General features: G+C 42.2%; 1 protein-coding gene across 2 annotated transcripts in view; it reads left to right on the forward strand.

Annotated features, from left to right (window-relative positions):
• LOC108441013 (A disintegrin and metalloproteinase with thrombospondin motifs 3) overlaps positions 1-7723 on the forward strand; it is a 139490-nt gene extending 131767 nt beyond the window's left edge. For both annotated transcript variants that reach the window (XM_037543889.1, XM_017720266.2), the window contains exons 21-22: positions 2362-2457; positions 6646-7723. In XM_037543889.1, the coding sequence (XP_037399786.1) occupies positions 2362-2457; positions 6646-7208 (659 nt within the window). In that variant the 3' untranslated portion in view covers positions 7209-7723. The remainder of the gene's footprint in view (positions 1-2361; positions 2458-6645) is intronic.
• The last annotated feature ends 6740 nt before the right edge of the window (positions 7724-14463 follow it).

The raw sequence follows: 14463 nt of genomic DNA on the forward strand, positions 1-14463 counted from the left end.
TTTATACTAATTTATACCTAATATTTACAAATATTGGAAATTAGTCCAGTTATTTTCAAAGTAAGGTAAGAACAACATCATAATAATAATTCCAGGTCCTGTGATGTCATAAGGAATTTTTCCTTTCAAAATAAAAGACCCATTTCCAACAACTAAATAGGTAAACACAGATTTTATATCACTGCGTTTTAGTAAAATTGAAATAAAGTAATTGTTGCCATATGGCAACGCCATGGAGTAGAGGGTTCAATTTAGTTGAAATGGTAGAGTTTGATGCCACCGCACTGCAAAAAATAGTGTCTTGTCAAGTGAAATGAATAATCTCGTGAATAGATCTAGTCAGTATATATAAAATGTCCCATTCTGAGATGGCTGTGCACTGAGTATAAAATTATCTATCTTATTTATTTCTAGTCATTATTTACTTGTTTTAGGTAATATTAATTCAAGTAAAATTAAATTGGCTCATTTCGCCAAATTATCTGCCATTATAGTGAGATAATAAAGCAATAAGCCACAAAAGGCTTGGGGTTACTGCGATTTTATCATGAGACGGGTGTTCGACCTTCGCAGTAGCACGCAGCCTCAAGTGGCTTATTGCTTTTATTAAACGGTGGCCAACATGAAATATCATCAAATCCACAATTTTTCCAAAAATAAGATGAGTTATTATTAATAATAATCGACATAAATATGCATTCCGGCAAGAAATGTAGTTACTTTAGATTTTGGTATCATTGCCTAGCAACTATGGACGCTGAATGAGGAGAGCGTTTGGTCACCCATCACTGTGCACTGCGGTCACTTGATTAACGTTTTGTCATATGACAGTGATCATATGATGGCGCAGTGCTGTTTAATGCAATAACTTTGTCAGCAAATCACAACAGCAAGTCTTATTTGGCACCAATCCAGCGGCGCCACTGTTCTCATACTGGGGCTCAATCTCAAACAGCTCCCTGCTCCCTACATAGTGCACTACATAAGGTGCACCCCTGTCCTTAAAGAGCTCCACTGGCTCCCTGTCAACTACCGGATCCAGTATAAAATCTTACTAACTACATTCAAAGCTCTGCATGGACTTGCTCCCTCTTATATCTCTGATCTCCTTAAGACATACAGTCCTGCTCGCACCCTCCGATCCTCATCAGCTGGCCAGCTCACTCTCCCTCCAGTCCGCTTGTCCACCGTGGGAACTAGAGCCTTCAGCCACTCTGCCCCGTCTCTCTGGAATACCCTTCCTACCCAAATTCGCAATATTGATTGTCTAACTACCTTCAAATCTCGGCTTAAAACCCATCTATTCACACTTGCATACTCCTGATTCCTCATCTTCACTTTTCTCTGTTTGTCTTGTTTCTCGTCTGGTTGAAAGTATTTGAATGTATGTTGATTTGTTTATCTGTTTATTTGTTTTTTGTTTTTTATCCTCTTTTATACTCTACCATTCTTCTTTTAACCGTTGTAAGGTGTCCTTGAGTGCTTTGAAAGGCGCCATTACTAAATAAAATGTATTATTATTATTATTATTATTATTAAGGGTTTAAATACTGGATCCTGCAGCCCAGCAGAGCAAACTACAGCTCAGAAATGATCAATCGGGACACATCCACACTTGATAAATGATGCACTGTTTGGCAGGAGAGGCTAGAACTTTTATTCTTTCATAGCTAGAACACTGTTTAGGCAGTATGGAGCCGTATGAGACTGAGCCTGGGTTTGATGCGACTGCCTGAAACACAGACATTTGAAGCGTGAAGATCATTCAAGTGACATTTTTTAGACTTTTACGCTTTTACGCCTGCTGACCAGCCTAATTCTAGTTAAGAACATAAGTCGTCAGCCCCTCAGTTTAAACAATAAGTGGGTTCAAACTTCATCAGGTCACTCGGTGCTCCATGTGAGCAACATGAGAGTCAAGGATTAATCCATTAACAGCGCAAGGGTGTTTCCATGCCGTGGAGCAGTGATACAGAGTTCAGTCGCTGTGAGGTGCTCATAGGTGTGGTTATACAGTGGATTTTACAATAAAATCAATAAAATTAACTAAGCAAAAATGTTTAGAACCGAGTTAAATTAAGCTTACAACAATCTTAACAGGAGGATTATCACATTTATTGGCTCCGTTTAAGATCATTTCACTTGACAAGAAGCAATTTGCTTGTTTCATGAAACTTCTTTCACAGTTGCAACTGCGTATCAAACAAGTTTCAAGTGAGTTGCCAGAGGGTTTTAGATTAAGCAGGACAACCAAAGTTTAGTTTGATGTAAGTTTCAAGCCACTAAAGTTGCATGAAATGATCACAGCGTTTTCATCAGCCTTAAATCTTCTGGTTGTTGACATCTGGTTGTATTTTGCAGGAGAGCCGTCATTCCCCCCTCCAATCGTGGACTTTATGGACAACTACACTATTGATGGGGAGGATTTAGCCAACGCACCTCTGAATAAAATCTCAAGTGAGTCACTTTTGCCAGTGGAATAGTATCAGGGTTTGAATTGAGGGGGCTGGAGGGGTCCCATAAGAGTAAAGAGTAAATCGTCCTGTTAGCAGCTGCGACGTACGCCAACATATCGCTGCTGTTGGAGTGAAACCTTGTACCTCCATTTTTGTTGATTTCTGTTTTTGACATAAGTTGAAAATACTTGTTGTCCCTTACATTGTCTGTAAATTTCACGATTAATGGGCCAAAAGAAACGGCCCAAAATTACTTGGAAATAATTCTGCTTCCACTGACTTACATTAAAAGTAAGGTGTGTTTTTTGCTTCTCCTGTAAAGTTACTGTTTTGGTGATACATGGTTTTGTTCCAATAGCAGCGAAATACATTTTTGTTAGCAGGAAGTTTAATTTTAGGCTGCCTAAGAACATGCAGTGGTTCTTGTGCAAGAACCAACACATGACCAGAATTTTACTGAGTTATACACTGATTTTACTTCTAATGGGACCCACAAGACCTGCCAAAATCAAAAATCAGACAGCTAAATCATTTTTATACTGAAAGCCCAGTTCCAATAAAGTAAGGACAGAAGGTAAAATGCAAAGAAAAAAACAAAGCAAGGATTTGTAAATTCAATTTTCAATAAAAGCGCAATATATTTAATGTTTTACCTTTAACTTCATTATTTTTTGTGAATTTACACTTTTCAAACTGATGCTTGGGGACAGTTGGGATGGGTTAAGATGAGAAATGCTGTGAAATGTTCCAAAAGATATCTTACATAGGTGATACAGGTATGAAAGGAGCATCCAGGAAAGGCTGAGTCCTTTCTGAGTGAGGACGGGTCGGAGCGACTTTTCCAAAAAGTGCATGGTTTAAGATAGTTTAATAGTTTAAGAACATGTTGCTCAATGAGTTTCAGCAAGGATTGGGGGTATTTAACACTCTGGGGTCCATGAACTCACCCACATATCATAGTCGACATCTCTGTGTCTCTATCTTTGTGAATAAAACAGTTCAAACCCTTCCTGAATCTGTAGAGCCGCCCTTTCCATTCCATCTTATCACGAGATCCTACAAGACTCACATCCGGAGTTATGAGCCTATGAAGAGGGGCTGAGATGCATGTCATCTGCCTCTCACCGTGTGGAGCCGCTGGATTTGTGTGTCCGTCTACATTCTGTGTGAAACTGACCGACAGACACTCAGGAGCTCACTAAGGACTGACCGTCACGCCGGAAACCCTTCATTCTTCATTCAGTCCACATCGGAGACTCGTGTGAAACGGCGTCAGAGAGTTTCCAGCTGCTGAAGCTGCTGCGGCGGGTTTGGAAAGTAGTGATGAAGATGAGGATCGGGTTCTATGAAGAGCCTTTAAAGGAGAGTTTAAGAAGAGATGATCGAGGAAATGACCTCATAGCACAGGGGGTCAATTTTACAGTGCAAAATATTATCAAAAGTCTCAGGGAGTCAAGACAAATCTGTATGCATGAGGGCTCTCCTAATGGAATAAGACACACTAAGGCCCAATTCCAGTTCTTCTTTTTACCCCTACCCCCTTGTTTTGGAGTGTCACCCCTTGGAACTGAGCTACAGGGCAGTGGTTGAGATCTTCCCTCTGAAATGAGCCCCTCTAATAAAAGAGCATCTCTTCATTAACGGCTACTAGCGCCGCTCTGTAGGCGACCCTGCCCGTCTGCAGGGACAGCAGAGGAGGGGAAAGTTCAGCTCCTCACTGCTGGGCTTTAGTTACATTTAGGGATCATACGCCTTCAAAGAGGGGGGCAGTTATTTATTATCACCCCCCCTAATTCTTCAGTGATGTGAAGCTGAATCAGAGATTCTCCAGGTTCTTGTTCAAACTTTCCCGTTCCACCTTAAATGGAGCAGCAGTTACATTCTGCATTCTCAGAACTGCTGGACTATTTAAGGTGGAACGGGAAAGTTAGCTGGCTAGCTACCAAGACATTAGATATTAGTGAATTTTTTATGCTTGTTATGAAGAAAAATGACCAAAATACACTGAACCGACATTAAACTGGGATAAAACGATGGTTATCGTCGTTTTTTAAACGAGAAATTTCTCATATTTGGGTTTCTTTGGTCTCTTCTGCTCCTCTTCGCCCTACCCATTTATCTCACCTTAAATTGGGACACCCTACTCCTGGACGTGAACGTGCAAAACAGAGGGGTAGGGCTAAGTGGTCCCTAAGTGGTCCTCAGGGATGTTTCTGGAGAGCGTTTTCGTGCCCCCACTCTGTTTTAGGTCAGTAATGGTGGAGCTTTTGGAAGACGCTCTGCAGGGTGGAGCCTTTAAAAGCTCAGTTTTCAGTTCTTGTCGACTTGTGGAGCTTTTGGAAGACGCTCTGCAGGGTGGAGCCTTTAAAAGCTCAGTTTTCAGTTCTTGTCTGTTTTTGTCTGTTTTTGAAAATGCTGATATTTACTGCTAATTGGCGAGTGGTGAATATGCTTTACGTCTGACACCAGCAGCTTCCATGGGCTTCGTAATATCAAGTTGGTCCCACTGTATATTTAGGGGTCCAAGCACAAATTGCTGAAACCCCATTGTAATTGTTAGGATTGTACTTCATCTTCTTCTTTTTCTACCCTGAAACGAATCATGCAGACTCAAGTTCAGCCCAATGGGCCTGGTGGTGGCGCTATAGCAAAGCTTTGTATGCTTAGGGCCGGCAATTCTGTACTGTATGTAACAGAGACAAAATTCCTTCTTCTCCTGATTACTTATTTCATGTTGTACAAAACAGCTGTTTTGCCCATATTGAAAATCTCTATAGATTTTAAGGTTATTTGCATTTAAAAAATTGCATTTTTTTGCATTTTATGCAAATTTGCACACACTTTTGAGAGCGCGCCAGTCCCTGAGTTTTCACACAATCTGCACAAATCTATTATCATTAGAAGCCCAAGAAGCTGAACTTTAATAATTAAAAAAAATGCTGAAATTTAATCACTGCCTATCATCCAGACCCCACCCGAAAAAACTCTAACTCAAAAACACATTAACTGATTGTTATGAAACTTCGTAGGCCTGTTCGATATGCCAGTCGTAAACGATCTTTAGAGTTTGGTGCAACTGCATCGCTAGGTGGCGCTATAACAAGCAAAAAAGTGTTACACAACCAAAGGTTGTCCGATTGACCTGAAAATTGGCCTGTTGCTACGAGGTGCTGTGTTGGACCAGGATCTATGAGACTGATGTCATATTTGAAAAAATATGGACACCATGGACCAATCAGGGCAACATTGTTGGGCGAACTTGCAAAGCAAGCTTGGATGCTGCTAATTCCAGCTTGCAGCTATATTGTCTCTAATAACTGTGTAGTTACATGTAAACATATGCTACAACTACTAATGATGTAGTTACTGTTACAGATGGATTACAGAAGCACACTTTATGTAATTACATGTGTATCAACTTCAGTTTTGTCTCATGTAATTACATAAGTGTATCTAATTAGTTGTAATAGTTAAACAAGGGTAATGCATAAATGTAATTACATTCGTAATCAGACTGGAACAGAGGTAAAGTAAAGGGAAGTATGTAATAACCTACATTAAGGCATTGTTTACACTGTATCTGCCAGCTTTCCTCACATTCAGCGAGCATTTATGTTGCCAGTGCTGTGACACTGTAACCAGTTTCAGCTTTAAACCAGTCTGTAATGTGACAGAACAGTAAACGCCCCCTTATATTAACATGTAACTGTACCTACATATCAACTACACAGGACCTGTCCACTTATTTCACAGTGGAACTTTAACACTACAGCAAAGTTCCCGTGTAGAAGATACACTGGTGTAACTGCATGAGGCAAAACTGAAGTTGATACACATGTAATTACACAGGCTGTACTTCTGTAACAGGGACTAATTCATCAGTAGTTACAGTGTTGCATATGTTGTTCATGTGTAACTACATAGTTATTAGAGACATTTAATATGATCTGGGACCATCGGGTTTGATTGCATGATGTTGGCGACCTCACGGACTAATTCTTTTATCTTGGTCAGACTTTATTTGGACAGGTTTTCTATTAATGTTCAAATTATTTGCCAACTATATGTTGAAACAGAGTGGATGTGTTTATGTTTACGAAAGGATATGGTTATATTTCACTAAGGTCAATCAAATTCACAGAAAACCGAGCATAATATCCTCATCGTTATGTCTCTCTCTGTCTTTCAGACGAGCCGTGTGTGGGTGACAAATCTATATTTTGCCAGATGGAGGTTTTGGCGCGGTACTGTTCGATCCCCGGCTACAACAAGCTGTGCTGCGAGTCCTGCAGTAAGAAAATGGGCGCTACCACGCCAGCACCAGGCCTGTACTCCTCCGCCTCGGTGCAGCCCGAGCTGAGCCTCCCTACCCAGCCGCCCACCTCCAGCCCCAAGCCCCCCATTCTGTCGACTACGCCACCTCCGCTAACCCATGCCGCTAAAGGTAATGCTAGGAAACCACGCTCCACTGCGCCAGGTCTAACCGCAGCTGCCATGAGCTCCAAACCGGTCAGCGTTTCTCCGGCTGAGGAGGTTTCTACCAAGCTGCTGTCCTCTGGTTCACCTCTACCTCCAGCACAGAGCACTAGCGCTAGCTCCACCGCTAGCGTTAGCACCACCCGTTTGCCCTCTCAGGACTCGGACGGGAAGAAGGAGAAAGCGAAACCTCGAAACAGCACTTTAGCCTCGCCGACCTCAGTCCAGACAGGCAGGAGAGACTCGCCCAACAGGAACTTACCGGTGGTCACATGAACATGACCGTGCTGCTTAGCATCGCTGCTGCCTGACTGGTGCCGACTGTTGTCTCATGCCATCACCTCTTGGACGTTGATTTGTTGTTCTGTTTTTGGTGCCATGGACTTGTAATGGGTTACCTCAGACCGTTAACCGCATCTCCAGCCAGGTGAAACTACATTATTACCTGTTAGAACCTCATCTCCCAGCATCCTCTGCAGTACGTGAGAAATGGAAATAAGGAACCGGCAAAAAATGTAAAAGGTGCTGTAATTTTAAAATGACTATGAGTAACGTGTTGAAATGCAGTGACTGCTTTGCTCCGATCTACAACTACCAGCGTAGGCCGCTCTCCCAGTGAGCGATCACTAAGGACGCACCCAAACCGCAGAAAAGCACAAAATTAGGTACAGCCTTTTAAAATGATTTCATTTAGCTTAAAATAGAAATATATCTTAATCTTAAATATATACACTGATCAGGCATAACATTACCATCCTCTAGTCCTTCATCAGTGCCCACAGGATAGTTTTGGTTGGTGGACTATTCTTAGTCCAGCAGCGACACTGAGGTGTTTAAAAACTCCAGCAGCACTGCTGTGTCTGATCCACTCGTACCAGCGCAACACACACTAACACACCACCACCACGTCAGTGTCACTGCAGTGCTGAGAATGACCCACCATGCAAACAGTACCTGCTCTGTGAGGGTCCATGGGGGTCCTGACCACTGAAGAACAGGGTAACAGAGTATCAGAGAAACAGATGGACTACAGTCTGTAACTGTAGAACTACAGAGTGCAGCTGATGAAGTGGACAGTGAGCGTAGAAACGAGGAGGTGGTCATGATGTTAGTAAGTAAATCTTAAATTTCATTCAAAATATAAATGAAACGCTAAATTTATTCATGCAGTCTGTTCTTGTTTGTCAGTTTTGGCCAAGATTTTTCGGTGCATCAGTAGCGATCGCTGCACTGAGCTCATTTGGAGCTGTTATCTTAAGCCCATGCTCTGTTGCTATATCGGTGGTATCTGTAGCTGCTGTACTGCGATGGGAGGCTCCGTCACGACCACTGACCAAACCTACACAACTGTTCTGATGCCAGTAGAGTAGCAGTCATCGGGCTGCGTAGGAGCTGCGAGTAGGTGCAGGTATGGAAGGTCTCCTTGGTGCTCTTATTGTTAACATTGCTTCCTAAACTTCCTCATTCACTACGAACGATGCTCAACGGACCGAAACCCTTACGATTTACGTTTTACCTGTGAAGTTACGCACGTCACGTACAATGCATGAACCATGCTCTCTTTGTGGAACTCAAATATGCTTTAAAGTGTAAAAGTAGGTTCTGAATTTTCTTTTTAAAGTGCTGTTTTTCAAGTGATATTGTATATAGTGTAAATTTGAGTAGCTTGAGATTTGAAAGCATGTAGAGTACGGAGGTGATCCTGGGCAGGCTCTGAGGTGTGGGTCCGGCAGGGGTCAGTCTGGCGGCTGTGCGTCATCTCCCACTTACAGTTTAACCATTATTGTTTATTGTATAGTTATTGTATATACATGAATGAGAGCTTTAAATGTTAATATTTATTAAATTTTTAAGTTGTAGGAAGATGAAATACATGTAAATATACATGTTGAAAAGAAATGTGGAGTGTTGATTTATTGTTTTTTTTGTTTGTTTATTTTGTATAAAAATGGAATTGTGTGTTATTTATTGCTAATGTTTGATTGTGTCTGTTGGCACTACAGTAGTTCACACTCCCCGGCTACTGTATGCCCTTAATCTGCTTTTAGTGGGATATTTTTGGGTTATTTCAATGTATATAATATATCTGGCCTGACCAATTATAACCAGGTAGTAGAAGTACAGTGCAGGTGTTTCTAGTAAAGCGGCCAGTGAGTGGAGGCACAAGGTGGGTGTTTCTGATAAAATGGCCAATGTAGCGGAAACACAATTTAGGTGTTTCTAATAAAGTGGTCAGTAAGTGAAAGCTCAAAATAGGTGTTTCTAATAAAGTGGCCAGTGAGCGGGAGTTCAAAGTAGGTGTTTCTATTAAAGTGGGCAATAAGTAGAAGCACAAGATGGGTGTTTCTAATAAAGTGGCCAGTGTAGTAAAGGCACAAGGTAGCTGTTTCTAATAAAGTGGGCAGTGTAGCGGAAACACAATTTAGGTGTTTCTAATAAAGTGGCCAGTGAGTGGAAGCTCAAAATAGGTGTTTCTAATAAAGTGGCCAGTGTAGTGGAAGCACAAGGTGGGTGTTTCTAATAAAGTGGCCAGTAAGTGGAGGCACAAGGTAGGTGTTTCTAATAAAGTGGCCAGTGTAGTGGAGACATTAAATCATCTAAATCAACATGAGATCTTAGCACTGCGTCATTAAACAGGACATTATAGAAACAGGACATCAATGCAAAGTGGAAAGTCACCTGAACAGATCGTGCCACTGTATGGGAGTCATAATGTCTGCTAGACTCATCTGGACCACCGCCAATCATCCCTGTGTGTTCTTCAGGGCTGACTTGATTGAGGCGGGCAGTGGAGCTGGACCTTGTGGAACTGAGGGTAAACTTTTAATCAGAAACTATTGCGAGGTGATGAAACTCTGAGCTTCTGGGTCACCTCATTCAGGCTGGTCAGTAATGTGGATGGCAGTTTTGAGCTCATATGTAGATTCGTTATATTAAAAACACTATGACGCTTTTTCATCCTTAATAATAATAATAATAATAATAATAACTTGCTGCTGTTTCCTTTGGCTTTATTTGTGTTCCCTTCACAGGAAGCTGCTTGTTGAGAAAATAAGAGTCCTGAACGTAAGTGTAAAAAGAAGCGTGATACAAATATTATTTTAGCTCAGTTATTCATGCAGCCTTGTAATATTTTCCCATGTTTTAGGTGCATTAGTTCATAGTTTCACCAGATCTGAGACCATGGCGATGGTTTCCCCGAGTCGTTTAGCTTGAGGAATGAGGCCATTCTGACTCTGAGGTCTGAGGATGTCCTAAAATGTACCCCGTAGCCCTGCCTAGTGCTAATTAGCATATATTTGCATGTTGGTCAACTTGAAAATGAAAAAGCAATTGGGAAATAAAAAAGTAAATCTCCAGCAGGTGGCGCAGATGATCGTTTGCATTTACCTTTTTACTCTGACGTGTAAAGCACATAATCGAAATTTTCGAATTTCGAAAAGAAATTTTCATTTTTTCAGATATGCATCCTATTTCTATGAAAAAGAAATGAGTGTAAACATTACATTTAGATTTTAATTTTAACACATATTACACATTCCATGAAGAACAGCCAAAGCAAAAGTGAAGCTTGGATTTGTTTTCTCTGTTAGCTTTTACATTTTAGATTTGGCCATGAAATACCAGAATAACGACTAAAATGAAATGACAAATAGCTGTTTTAAATTTATTTTTATTTTTCTCTTATGTGCTCGTGTTAAAAGTGAAATTGCAAACGGAGGTGTTCCGTGTCATTTTCATATTGGCAGGATATTTGCACAGAGGTTTGGAAACAGAAATGGCAAGTTTGGATTTACATGTTATTGTTTTCATTTGAATTTCTTTTTTGGCCGGATTTGCCTCCCATAGCAGCTGTCCCTGGAGATGTCCCAGCTTTTAGCCGTAAATTAAAAACACACGGGAAAGTTCTAAGAAAGACCTGCAGCAGAGTGGACGGGCAGGTGTCTCACGCTGTTCTTGTTTTGTCCAGCAGAGGAGGCTGCTGCTTCTATCTACTGACCACTTCTACCACTTTCTCGCCTAGTTTTACAGAACACTGCTGTGTAAAACTCAAACAGAAGGCAGCAAGTATCAAGTGAGACCACAACATCTCCACAAACATCTTCTCAAGTCGCAAGGTGACCCAGGGGTTAAAGCAGGGGTGGAGTTACGGGACTCGACTTGGGTATGATTTTCTCGCATGGTTTACGAAGTTATTTAGTGTACGCAGTTTTATCAGTCGGCCTCTAACGTAGTTTATTACAGAACAGCAGTTATCACGACCAAAATACGTGAACCTAAAACTTCCCCCCATTTTTGATTTCATAGATAAAAGCATTGGATATTTAATGATATATTGACCACCAAACTGGAATGTCCCTGGTTTTCATTTCAGAAACCTGGTCACTTTAACTTTCTCTAACACTCTGCTAACCACCAATTGGCTGCCCAGTAAACCCTGAACAAAAAGCCAGTGGGCCACCAGCATAAAAACTGATGTCTCAGAGAGCAAAAGTCAAGTGACTGTGGTTGGAGTGATAGAACGCCGAAATCAAACCTGTCCAGTGGTGTTTAGGACGGTAGCACTTTGACTAAGCTCACCTCAGTCATGGACTGTCCGCTCTGGGGATCAAACCATCAACCTTCCGGTCACAGGGCCAGTTCCCTAAAATCCAGCCCACGACTGCCCAGACTAGCCTCATGAGTCCATGCCTGCATTGATTGGCACAATATGGCCATGTGAACTAGGCTCTAAGGTGAAAAAGAGGGTCTTTTGGGGCAGTCGTGGGCTGGAGGTCAGGGAACCGGCCTTGACAGTCCATGACTGAAGTGCCCTTGAGCAAGACACCTAACCCCCAATTGCTCCCCGGGCGCCGTGGATAGGGCTGCCCACCGCTCCGGGCAAGTGTGCTTACTGCCACCTAGTGTGTGTATTCACTAGTGTGTATGTGGTGTTTCACTTCATCTTCTTCTTCTTTCGGCTGCTCCCTTTAGGGGTCGCCACAGCAGATCATCTGCCTCCATCTTGCCCTATCCACTGCCTCCTCTACTTTCACACCAACCATCTCCATGTCCACCTTCACTACATCCATAAACCTTCTCTGAGGTCTACCTCTTCTCCTTCTACCGGCAGCTCCATCTCCAACATCCTTTGCCCAATATATCCACTATTCCTCCTCAACACATGTCCAAACCATCTCAACCTGGCCTCTCTGGCTTTATCTCCAAACTGCTCCACCTTCACCGTCCCTCTGATCTGCTCATTTCTAATCTTGTCCATCCTGGTCACTCCCAACGAAAATCTCAGCATCTTCATCTCCGCCACCTCCAGCTCAGCCTCCTGTCTTTTAGACAGAGCCAAAGTCTCCAAACCAGACATCATAGCAGGACGCACTGCTGTCTTGTAAACCTTCCCTTGGATGGGTTAAATGCAGAGGTGGAACTTTAGGGCAACATTTTGCTGAGGACCTCTTTGATTCTGACTTACCCAAAGTGGAGGACCAGTCAGAGCGGATGGGTTTGTTTACATGGTGGAGAAGAAGACGGTCAGACGTGAGTTCAAATGCATTTGTTTTCTTTGATCTTGTTACAGAGCCATACACGCATTTACACAGGAGAGGTGGGAGGTTGTGAAGTGGTTTCCATGTGGACAATTTTAAGTAGCATTTTGGAGATTTTTGAAGATCCTCTTATCTGATATTATGCAAGCTTCCAGCTCATTTGCCCTCTCTAATTCCTCTCAAGACCTTGACACGGCTATGACTCAAGCTATTAAGGAGAAAGGCCAACCATTAAGAGATCCTGAAGTCTTTGTGGAAAAGCAGCTCTGGCTCTTACTGTGCTGTGACAGACTGTAGCTTCACAGGTTCAAGAAGAAGAGAACCAGGCCGTAAACTGCAGCAGTCAAAAGTTTCTTAAATGCTTGATATTTGTGACGAAGTTTCAAACATTTGTAAATGTCAACATCTCAGGTGGCTCCTCATGAAGCTGCTTCGGAGTACACCAAGCCAAAGGGAGTCCGAAGAAAACTCTAAACCAGAATCTACGTGAGTGATCTCTGTTAAAAAACTTTTTCACAGAAGTAGAACAGTTTCTTGTAAAATGTCTCTTGTGTGTTGCGCTGGTCTGAGGGGATCAGACACAGCAGTGCTGCTGGAGTTATTAAACACTGTGTCCACACACTGTCCACTCTATTAGACACTCCTACCTTGTCGGTTCACCTTGCAGATATAAAATCAGAGACGATAGTGTTACTGCAGTGCTGAGAATGACCCACCACCCAAACAGTACCTGCTCTGTGAGGGTCCATGGGGGTCCTGACCACTGAAGAACAGGGTAACAGAGTATCAGAGAAACAGATGGACTACAGTCTGTAACTGTAGAACTACAGAGTGCAGCTATACAGTAAGTGGAGCTGATAAAGTGGACAGTGAGCGTAGAAACAAGGGGGTGGTCATGATGTTACGGCTGATCATGTGTTTATTACCTTCCTCTAAAAGTCCAGCCCAAACAGTCCACCCAGCTGCAGGACAAAGACAGATCAGGTTGAGCTTAGCAGCTTCAGAGCTTCGAGTTTGGTGGAAAATAAGACACTGAGGCAGGGATGAGGTTCATGTTGAATGTTTCTTTATTCCTATATCAAATGCTGCGCCACGTTTTAGACCCAGTGACTTGTCTATAAAGTGGCCTTTTGCATGGTTATAATACTTTTTGCTATTTCGGGCTATTTTGCATTCATTGAAATCCATTCCAAAGAGTTGACTTGGTAAGAAACTGTTCTTTTAGGTACATCTTGAGCTTCACATCATCCTACACAGTCTCTGTACCTGCACTCAGTAAATACAGAAATAAACCTTGATCTAGTAGAAACTGAGTGCTAGCCGTCACTTCTTGACTGGATTAAGGACAAATCCACTCAGCATCACGCCTGCAACAGAAAGCAGTGAATGGGCTGAGGTTCATGCTAAAGTTGCACTTAAAGCCAAACCAAGTTTGGCAGTTCCCCAACCCCCCCCACCCGAGTCTTCTGAGTTTCTATGGAATGTCGATGATGGAAAATAGTGGAAAATCTGGAATAATGAGATTTCTTTGGGGACTATTTTGCCGCACAGCGCCCTGCATGTCTCCCTCCACCATGAATGGAGTTGAAGTTCTCTAAACTCTCATAAAACAGCGTCTCAGTCATCAGGCAGTGAATTCAGAACCAGCTCATGTAGGAACTTTCTGAGAGGAGCTTTTAGAGGGAGACGTCTGGTTCCTATCACCACCACTGTGAACCACTCTAACTGTGCAAGTTTTTCAAGAGTGCAGAACCGCTCTGAATGACTCTCTTTACATCTTAACTGTTTAATTGTGCAGGATATTTTGCAAAATTGGTGAAATTTCCCATTATATACTTCTTCATATATGATATATGAAGAATCAATTATTGGATTATTTTTTTAATGACCCCTTACAGTCCAAATTAGATTAAAATAAGGGCACATGCAGTTTTAAATGTACACAGATTTCATATGAAGCTACAGGTGTGACCAGTCCTCCTAAAGCTCCT

This window comes from Pygocentrus nattereri, chromosome 13, assembly GCF_015220715.1.
Source record: "Pygocentrus nattereri isolate fPygNat1 chromosome 13, fPygNat1.pri, whole genome shotgun sequence".
NCBI classification, from domain to species: Eukaryota; Metazoa; Chordata; class Actinopteri; order Characiformes; family Serrasalmidae; genus Pygocentrus; species Pygocentrus nattereri.